The following is a 10,847-nucleotide window of genomic DNA, read 5'->3' as shown; positions in this document are numbered from 1 at the left end:
GTCTCTACTGTAAGACGCGTCTCCATAGCAACGGGACTGTACCACCCAAACGCATCACAGTGGGGGGAGACATTTATTCCACACAGCCAAGATAGTCAAGCAATCCCAGAAATATTACACAAAAAACACTCACCATTTACATATTTCATATCCGTATATGGTGAAGAGCTTGACACTTTTTTGTGGAAGATGAAGTTTTATCGTAATGGTTTATTCCGACTTCCGCCCTTCCTGCTGCTCCGGAAGCGACATGGTGGCTGTGTTTACTGCTCCAACTTGGCTGTGATTCTGGGGGGGACATCGTAAGCTTTGTTCATGGTTGGCGTTGCCAAAAAACACATCCGAGCCAATAAGGGAACCAGCTGGTAAGTGGCAGAAATAACTGAGACGGTGCGATTAACACATTCGATGCCAGATAAACGGTACATACCCCCTTTGGAGATTAAGGAGATATGAGAATGTAGTAACCTGTATTATATTCATTGGGGGTGACAGGAATTGGGAACCCTCCTTATCTGGTGCGCTTGGGACTGCTGATTATGTCTGTTGAAAGCACCCGCATGTTCATAAGACACCTTCCTGTGGGTAAGGTATCATAATGATTGGGGGTCCTGGACATAGTAATGGTCCGTTTTAATTTGACTGTTGTGTATAAATGACAATCCTGACAAAGAGGTTCCCTAACTGTGAAAAATGGGAAAATAAAGGACATTATGATGGGGATATTATGGATAAGGCTCCAGCTTGACTAGTAGTGCTGGAATAAGGGGTCGTTATAACTTTGAGTCCTGTGGTTCATATTGATTAGAAGTGTTTTGTAATAAGTCCCCCTGACTAGGGATGTTGGGTAGAGAGTGCTGAGGGTATGGGACCATATTGACTGTGAAAACTAGGTATAAGGCCTATCCTAATTGGTTGCATCTGATTGAGACTGCCCAGAGATGCTAGTAAAAGATTGTCATGAGTGGGAATCATCTTGTCTGGGAGTTTGTACCCTCCTCCATGGGAGTGCTGAGAACCATCCTGACAGGAAGTGCTAGGGACTGGGGCCTTAACCTGGAGTGCTGGAGATAAATAACAATTCTCAATTGGAATACTGGATTAGATTAAAATCTAGATGCCAAATCTAGCACTCACATGTCAAGAACTAAATGCCATCCTTATTGAAAGTGCTGGTGATATTGGACCATAATTGATTCAGGTACTTAGTGCTAGGAGCCATAATGATTGGATGTGCTTGGCACTGGATTGCATTCTTTTTGACAGTGCCTGGGAATTGATTGAGGTACATTTCTGAATTTCTGAGTAGCATCCAGGGCATTCTATTTACTGGTACCTCCTTAATCAGATGTGGTTAGTATCTTGACTTGGGTTACTTACTTTATAGATTAGGAGTGGTCGGATGATAATGTGTGGGCAGCATGCAGCCCCTTGCTATTTTTGTTTTTTCTTTGAAAAAGTGGAACAGAGAACATGTGAACTATTTGTTGTGGTCCTGGAACAAAGCAAAATTAAAGGGACAGTCAAGTCCAATTTTTTTTTTTCATGTTTTAAATAGGGCATGCAATTTTAAACAACTTCCCAATTTACTTTTATCACCAATTTTGCTTTGTTCTTTGGTATTCTTAGTTGAAAGCTAAAACTAGGAGGTTCATATGCTAATTTCTTAGACCTTGAAGACTGCCTCTAATCTGAATACATTTTGACCACTAGAGGGCATTAGTTCACATGTTTCATATAGATAACATTGAGCTCATGCACGTAAAGTGACCTAGGACTGAGCACTGATTGGCTAAACTGCATGTCTGTCAAAAGAACTGAAATAAGGGGGCAGTCAGCAGAAGCTTAGATACAAGATAATTACAGAGGTAAAACGTGTATTATTATAACTGTGTTGGTTATGCAAAACTGGGGAATGGGTAATAAAGGGATTATCTTTCTTTTTAAACAACAAAAATTCTGGTGTTGACTGTCCCTTTAAAGGACCAGTAAATACAGTAGATGTGCATAAACAACCAATGCATGGTAACTAGACAGTACAATAGCCCTTATTCTGAACTTAAATGAGTAAATTTAAAAAAAACAAATTGTCTGACAAATTTCAGTTATGTCTATTTCCACTCCTCCTGTGATGTGTGACAGCCATTAGCCAATCACAAATGCATATATGTATACCAGCTCAATTGCAATGTGTTGATTAACTGGATCGTAAAGCAAAGTTTTTATAATGTATCAAATACATTTGTTTTGTTTTTGCTTAGTCTAACATCACAAGGTACAAATATAGTAATACAAAAGGTGCATTGCTCACAAAAACATCTTACATTCAGAAGTCACAGATTTACAGACCTGGAAAGGCTAGGGGGCAGGTTTTAAAAAAAATCCCTTAGAGCCAGTCAACAATAATTGCTCTGCTTCTTTGCAGTGCTGCTCCATATTTGACTGTTGTCTTCAAACAGCACTTTGCACTGGATGCACAGTGTTAAGGAAATCTTAAACTAAGTTAGAAAATAGCACACCTTCTCTTGTTTGGGGCATGGAATGTCAGACTAGCCAGGTCCTCTCATCCAGACAATAACACAGTTATTCCGGCATCCAATATGGCAAAAAAAGACCTTTATTCTTTACATGGGGTCCAAAGAAACAAAATACAATGTTTCAGGCCCTTAGTCATGTATATGGTATACATGACTAAGGGCCTATCAAGGGCCTGAAAAGTTGTATTTTGGTTCTTTGGACCCCATGTAAAGAATAAAGGTCTTTTTTTTGCCATATTGGAGGCTGAAATAATTGTGTTATTATTAAGGAAACCTTACACAGTGCAGCCAGAAAAAAACTCTGTTTTAAGAGAACAGTCTTATTTGGAGCAGTGCAGCAAAGTGAAAGTGCTAACAGTTCAGATGCATGTGTCCTATTCTTTCTGCAGGTATGCTGCATTTTCTGCAATTACATCTCAGATCACAGCATGTTCTGCCTTGGGGATATTCTGTGAATTCTTGCACGTGTTCAGTTGTAGCTGGTGACTTAAAAAGTGTAAATATTTTTTTTTAAAAAACTGCACATTTTGTTAAGGGAAGCAAATTGTAAAGTTGTTTAAAATTGCTGCTCTGTCTGAATCGTGAAAGTTTAATTTTGACTTGAGTGTCCCTTTAAAAATTTGTGCTCATGGACTGAGAAAAACAAATAGAGGATATCTAGCAAACTTAACTAAATATGGTGCTTGTCCCTTTTTACTTTTTTAGAATTTTTTTTTTATTATTATTTATGTTTTGAAAAGCAATACAGTTGTGTGTTGCTCTTAAAGGAACAGTATAGTCAAAATTAAACGTTCATGATTCAGATAGGGCATGCGATTTTAAACAACTTTCCAATTGACTTCTATTATCTAATTTGCTCAATTCTTTAGATATCCTTTTTTGAAGAAATAACAATGCACATGTCTGAGCCAATCACACAAGGCCTCTATGTGCAGCAACCAATCAGCAGCTTCTGAGCATTTCTAGATATGCTTTTCAGCAAGTGATATCAAGAGAATGAAACAAATTAGATTATAGAAGTAAATTATAAAGTTGTTTAAAATGACATGCTCTTTCTAAATCACGAAATAAATTTTTTGTGTTTCATGTCCCTTTAAGGCTTTAAAATAAAAACCAAGTTCCTGAAACCCCCATGTGTTAAAAGGACACTCAATTCAAAATTAAACTTTCATGAGTCAGGGCAGCAATTTTAAACAACTTTCCAATTTACTTCCATTAACAAAATGTGCACAGTTTTTTTATATTTACACTTTTTGAGTCACCAGTTCCTACTGAGCATGTGCAAGACTTCACAGACTATACGTATATGCATTTGTGATTGGCTGTCACATGAATACGGGGGGAGTAGAAATAGACAACTTTGAAATTTGTCAGAAAAAAAAAAATCTACTCATTTGAGGTTCAGACTAAGTGCTATTGCATTGTCTTTTTATTATGCATTTGTTGATTATACAAATCTATTGTATTTACTGGCCCTTTAAGAAGTTGGTCATCACATGGCTTAGAACATTTTGCATTAGAGTTCCGATGACTGGACCCTACGGTGTGTCATGGATTGGGGCCCATCCTGAGCAAGAGAATCTTGGGGATTGCCATCTATTCTGACCAGGAGAGACTGCAAACTAAAATCAGAATCAGTGGCTTGGCCAATGCAGAGTGATAGAGGTGCTGGTTATCTCTTTTGTGATATCAACTAGTTTTGTTTCAAGGGTGGAGTACAACAAAAGCTTGGTACTTCAGTTAATAAATTCATTACTATATAGACCCATATATTCATTATTATAAACCATATTGCATGTTCTATATTTTTAGTAAATTGATTTCCTAACAATCTTTTGGCTACATGACAATAATTAAAGTAGGGATTCCCCCCCCCCCCACAAACAGGGAAGAGCACCATGGTTGACTGGCAATCCTCCACCAAATTTGTCAGTTAAAAGGATGAGACAGACTTGCATTGCATTTTTGGTGGTGCAATTCCATTGCTAAATTAAGATAAGGAAATTGTACAGTGAATAAGGATCTATTTTACCTCTGTGCACTGGCATGTGGTTATAATTTACTATATGTACAACTAGATTTCATGTCTGATTTCCTTCCTTTTTTATTTAAAACATTTACTAATTCATTAAATGGAAAATGTATTTGGTTACAATTAGTCATTTAGAATATTGGTGAGCATGATATATTTATGTGTATGTAATTGCAGTAGTGAGTCCACCCTCCTGGGATAGCCACCTGGGTGCTGGCTTATATGTATATACTGATCCAGAGGCAGCACTAATTGAAAAGCATTTAGCTACAGCAAACTTACTGCCATTTAAAGGGGTTCTAAACCCAATTTTTTTTTCTATCATGATTCAGATAGAGCATGCAATTTTTAAGCAACCTTCTAATTTACTCCTATTATCAATTTTTCTTTGTTCTCTTGCTAGCTTTATTTAAAAAAAAACAAAACAGGAATGTACAGTGTCCTGTCCATTTTTGGTTCAGCACCTAGGTAGCGCTTGCTGATTGGTGGCTACATTTAGCAACCAATCAGCAAGTGCTACCCAGGTTCTGAACCAAAAATGGGCCAGCTCCTAAGTACATTCCTGCTTTAGGAGAAAGATAGCAATACAATGAATTGATAATAGGAGTAAATTAGAAAGTTGCTTAAAATTGCATGCTTTATCTGAATCATGAAAGAAAAAAAATGGGTTTAGTGTCCCTTTAAATGGCAGTACGTTTGCTGGATCTAAATGTTTTTCAATTGCATCTCTATTTACAAATGGTATTCTTAATATTATCCTGAAATTGCTGTGTTTTTGTACACTTTCTTCTCCAGTTTATTTTTATTGGTATACATATAAAGTGACATTTTCTTCCATATTTACCTTTTTTTTTTTTTTTTTTTTTTTTTTTTTTTTTAAGGAGTATTAGTAGGTCTCTACAATATTTCAGTAAGTCAGATTATTTAAATATTTAATCCTGATACAGGAAAAGTTATGTACCATTACATAATAATACAGGAAAAGTTATGAATCATTACATAATACTTTAGCAACAGTTCCCAAAGCAAATACTATGTCATGCCATGTAGCCTAGTTTTTATGAGTTTCCTTATTGGCCAGGTTTTACAGTGTTACATATATTGTTTGTGCATGAGAGCTGTAATATTTATACTGATTTTCACTTTTTCAACTAAAGCCAGAATATATTTATATTGTAGTGTTATAATGTAAAACATTATTATTAAAGGTATAGAAAGGTCAGCGTTGAAACTTGCATGAATGCATTTTCATTTTATATATATTTTTTGCAACATACATCCAGTTGCAAAAATGTTTCTAGTAAAAGTTATTAAGTTTCCAGTGGCATACGCACATATGCTACATGTGACTAGAGCAGGGCTCGACAAATGCAGGAGCCACTGGCTCCTAGAATTTTACCCCTGACTCCTAACTTTTGGGGTTATTTTCCATATACACACATACCATTGTCTGGCTCCTAAAAATATGTCTGGCTTTTAAATATTCTTACTGGGTCCTAAATTTTAAACAGATTTGTTGACCCCTGGACTAGAGCATCATGATTTAAATGGACATGAAACCCAAAATATTTCTTTCATGATTCAAATAGAGAATACAAAAAAAAAAAGTTTCCAATTTACTTCTATTATCACATTTGCTTAGTTCTCATGTTATTCTTTGTTGAAGAGATATCTAGATAGGTAGTGTGCACATGCCTGGAGCACTTACATGACAGGAAATAGTGCTGCCATCTAGTGCTCTTGTTAATGTATAACATTGCTGCAAAACTGCTGCCATATACTGCTGCAGGCACGTGCACATTAGAGGCCCATTGAGACATGGTTTGACAAGTTTAGTTTGGAGGAACTCGAGTGGTCTGGACAGAGCCCTGACCTTAAAGGATTCCAAAACTTTCTTTTTTTGTCTACACCGTGACCACAAATTTAAATTACTAAACATGCATATATTATAAATAACGTACTTTTATATTTCAACAATGTTTCTCTGCCATATAAAATTAATTTTTAATTTTCTCAGATGACGTTGTTCAAGACAACCCTCTAAAATGGGCCGTGAACCATCTAAAACCATTTCCGATCTCGATCTTTTGCATATAATTAAGTGACTATTTCGCCACCATGCGCATGCATATTGCGATTAATAGATTTGCACATGCGCATATCACCTACGTGCTACCCCAATTACAGCGGGCCTGCTGGTGAGTGACGATTATGACAATATCGCGCATGCGCATTGCGGCTATACTCTGCCATTATGATAACCTGGGATATCGGTCGCATGCGCATAGTGATCCATAGATTTGCGCATATCACCTACGTGCTACCCCAGGGCTCAACAAACCCAGGAGCCAGGGAGCCACTGGCTCCTAGAATTCTTCTCTTGGCTCCTAACTTTATGGGCTGTTCTCCATATATTTATATACAAATAACACAAATTTGTCGAGCACTGTGCTACCCCAATTACAGCGGGCCTGCTGGTGAGTAACGATTATGACGATATCGCTCATGCGCATTGCGGCTATATTTTGCCATTATGATAACCTGGGATATCGGTCGTATGCGCATATCGATCTATAGATATGCGCATGTCACCTACGTGCTACCCCAATTACAGTAGGCCTGCTGGTGAGTGACAATATTGCGCATGCGCATTGCGGCTATACTCCGCCATTATGATAACCTGGACTATCGGTTTGGATTGGAATATGGAAATGTATAACCAGAGGTGGGTTTGGAAATCGTTCCTTTTTCGGAATAGGATTTCACATAAATGGTACTTCGGTTTAACTACATGTAAATTACAAAATAAATTAAAATTTATTGAAATATGCGATGGCAGGTACAATTTTTTTTAGGGTTTAGTGTCCCTTTAACACCATAAAACACCTTTGGGGTGAATTGGAATGCCAATTGTGGGTCAACCTTTCTTGTCCAACATCAGTGCCTTAATAGGTAGAAAACAGATTATAAGATGGTGTTTCTTTAAAATAAATGTACACATTGGTTGATGTTTCGGCATATTTTCAAGCCTTTTTTCAAGACACCATGCATAGAATACACATGTTGTATGGTTTGGTTAAGGCATACTAAACAGTATAGAGATTAAATGTTTGGTATGCCTTAAACAAACCATACAAAATGTTTATTCTATGCATGGTGTCTTCAAAAAAGGCTTAAATATAAGCCAAAAGTCGATCAATGTGTACATTTGTTTTAAAGAAACATGAATAAATGAGTGCCCTAAAGTCATACCCTAAAGTTGTGTGTGTGTGTGTATGTAAATGTGTGTGTATGTAAATGTGTGTGTATGTATATATGTGTGTGTGTGTGTATGTGTGTGTGTGTATATATATATATATATATATATATATATATATATATATATATATATATATATATATATATATATATATATATATATATATATATATATATATATATATATATATATATATATATATATATATATATAAATAAGAAACAGGTCGCCCTCTCTGGGTTTAAACCACAATAATTCAACTTTAATGTGTCAACGTTTTTTGGGGACTTCTCCCCTTCCTCAGACCATCTGAGGAAAGGGACAAGTCCTTGAAAATGTTAACACATTAAAGTTTGATTATTGTGGTTTAAACCAAGAGAGAGTGCGACCTGCTTCGTCATTATATATGAAAATAGCTGCACCCTGGTATTTTTCCTCCAAGTTTTTTGCTATCCAAAGCACTAATAAATGAATTGCATAATCTAACATACATGTATTTAATAATTTGTACATTGAAAATGTTTAATATTAGCTAATATTATTAGGTGGTCAGTAAAATCTGCACCCACTAAAATGGTCCTGGGGAGAACACGGAGATACTGTATATACGGAATGTATTCACACCAGGGTAAAAGAAGCGGATGCACTCACTGGATTTATAAATGCACCAACAATTTATTACGTGTGTGTGTGTGTGTGTATATATATATATATATATGTGTGTGTGTGTGTGTTAGTGCCTTTATTGTTTAAAGGGACATTAAACACTTTGAGATGGGAGTATAAAATGATAAATTGTATATGTAAAAAAAAAACATCTGCAATGTACTTTAATTTATTTATTTTTTCCCCTTTTCCTGTAATTCCATTCTGAAATTGTTAGCATTTTAGTTCCTGTTAAAAATGGAAGTTCAGAACACTATTTTATTTCACACAGCCATTGGCTGCACACTCTAATTACCTATGTATAACTGTCACTAATTGGCCACAGCAGAGAAAGTAACCTAAGTTTCAACATGGCATCTCCCATTGTTTTATAGACACTAAAAATTGAGATTCTGTATGGAGGGATGGTCTCCGATCCTTTGCCATGTATTCTCTAACCTCATCAGGCATTATAAGAGAAGACTCAGAGCTGTTATCTTCGCAAAGGAAGGTAGTACAAAGTATTGACTAAAAAGGTGCCAATAATTCTGCCACACATAAATTTAACAAAGATTTATTTATTTTTAGATAAACCTGTATTGTGTTTGCAATTGTTTTGATTTTATTACAGCACTCAGTCTTTTTGGGTATGAGGGGTATGAGTTTTTCAGCATGGGACATCTTGATTTGGCACGATTTGCCCACTCTTCCTTGCAAAAACACTCCAAATCTGTCAGATTGTGAGGGCATCTCTTGTGCACAGCCCATTTAAGATTACCCCACATATTTTCGATTGGATTCAGGTCTGGGCTCTGACTGGGCAATTCCAAAACATTAATCTTCTTCTTTTCCTTTGTTGGTTTCGATGTATGCCTTGGGACATTGTCATGCATAAAGATGAAGTTCCTCTTCATGTTCAGCTTTCTAGCAGAAACCTGAAGGTTTTGTGCCAATATTGTCTGGTATTTGGAACTGTTCATAATGCCCTCTACCTCGACTAAGGCCCCAGTTCTAGCCGAAGAAAAACAGACCCAAAGCATGATGCTGCTACCAAAATGCTTTACTGTGGGTATGGTGTTCTTTTGGTTAAATGCAGTGTTGTTTTTGTGCCGAACATATCTTTTGGAATTATGGCCAAAAAGTTTAATCTTGGTTTCATCAAACCAGAACACCTTTTGCAACATGCTTTTGGGAGACTTCAGATGTGTTGTTGCAAAATGTAGCTGGGCTTGGATGTTTTTTTTGTTGTTGTAAGAAAAGGCTTCCGTCTTGCCACTCTACCCCATAGCACAGACATATGAAGAATACGGGCGATTGTCACATGCACCACACAGCCAGTACTTGCCAGATATTCCTGCAGCTCCTTTAATGTTGCTGTAGGCCTCTTGGCAGCCTCCCAGACCAGTTATCTTCTCGTCTTTTCATCAATTTTGGAGGGACGTCCAGTTCTTGATAATGTCAATTTTGGGCCATATTTTCTCCACTTGATGATGACTGTCTTCACTGTGTTCCATGGTATATCTAATGCCTTGGAAATTATTTTGTACTGTTCTCCTGACTGATACCTTTTAACAATGAGATCCCTCTGATGCTTTAGATGCTCTCTGCGGACCATGGCTTTTGCTGTAGGATGCGACTAAGAAAATGTCAGGAAAGACCTACTAGAACAGCTGAACTTTATTTGTGGTTAATCAGAGGCACTTTAAATGATGGCAGGTGTGTACTGACTCCTATTTAACATGATTTTGAATGTGATTGCTCAATCCTAAACACAGCTACATCCCCAGTTTTAAGAGGGTGTGCACACTTATGCAACCACATTATTTTAGTTTTTTTGTTTACTTCCCTCCACCTAAAATATTTCGGTTTGTTTTTCAATTGAGTTGTACAATTTATAGGTCACATTAAAGGGACACTGAACCCAAATGTTTTCTTTTGTAATTCAGAAAGAGCATGCAATTTTAAGCAAATGTCTAATTTACTCCTATTATCAATTTTTCTTCCTTCTCTTGCTATCATTATTTGAAAAAGAAGGCATCTAAGCTTTTTTTTTTTGTTTCAGTACTCTGGACAGCACTTTTTTATTGGTGGATGAATTTATCCACCAATCAGCAAGGACAACCCAGGTTGTTCACCAAAAATTGGCCGGCATCTAAACTTACATTCTTGCATTTAAAATAAAGATACCAAGAGAATGAAGAAAATTTGATAATAGGAGTAAATGAAAAAGTTGCTTCAAATTTCATGCTTAATCTGAATCACAAAAGAAATTTTTTGGGTACAGTGTCCCTTTAAAGGTGGAAAAAGTTCTGAAATGATTTATGTTTTTTTTTACATCACAGAAACCTGACATTTTAACAAGGGTGTGTAGACT

The 10,847-nt window shown here is 36.4% G+C and overlaps 1 protein-coding gene across 1 annotated transcript in view; it reads left to right on the top strand.

Annotated features, from left to right (window-relative positions):
• Nucleotides 1–230: 230 nt before the first annotated feature.
• GPATCH2 (G-patch domain containing 2) overlaps nucleotides 231–10,847 on the top strand; it is a 572,071-nt gene continuing 561,454 nt past the window's right edge. Inside the window, exon 1 of the mRNA XM_053712502.1 lies at nucleotides 231–365. Coding sequence (XP_053568477.1) covers nucleotides 316–365 — 50 coding nt within the window. The 5' untranslated portion in view covers nucleotides 231–315. The remainder of the gene's footprint in view (nucleotides 366–10,847) is intronic.

This window comes from Bombina bombina, chromosome 4 (genome assembly GCF_027579735.1).
Source record: "Bombina bombina isolate aBomBom1 chromosome 4, aBomBom1.pri, whole genome shotgun sequence".
NCBI lineage: Eukaryota > Metazoa > Chordata > Amphibia > Anura > Bombinatoridae > Bombina > Bombina bombina.
This window is presented reverse-complemented; position numbering and strand designations above follow the sequence as displayed.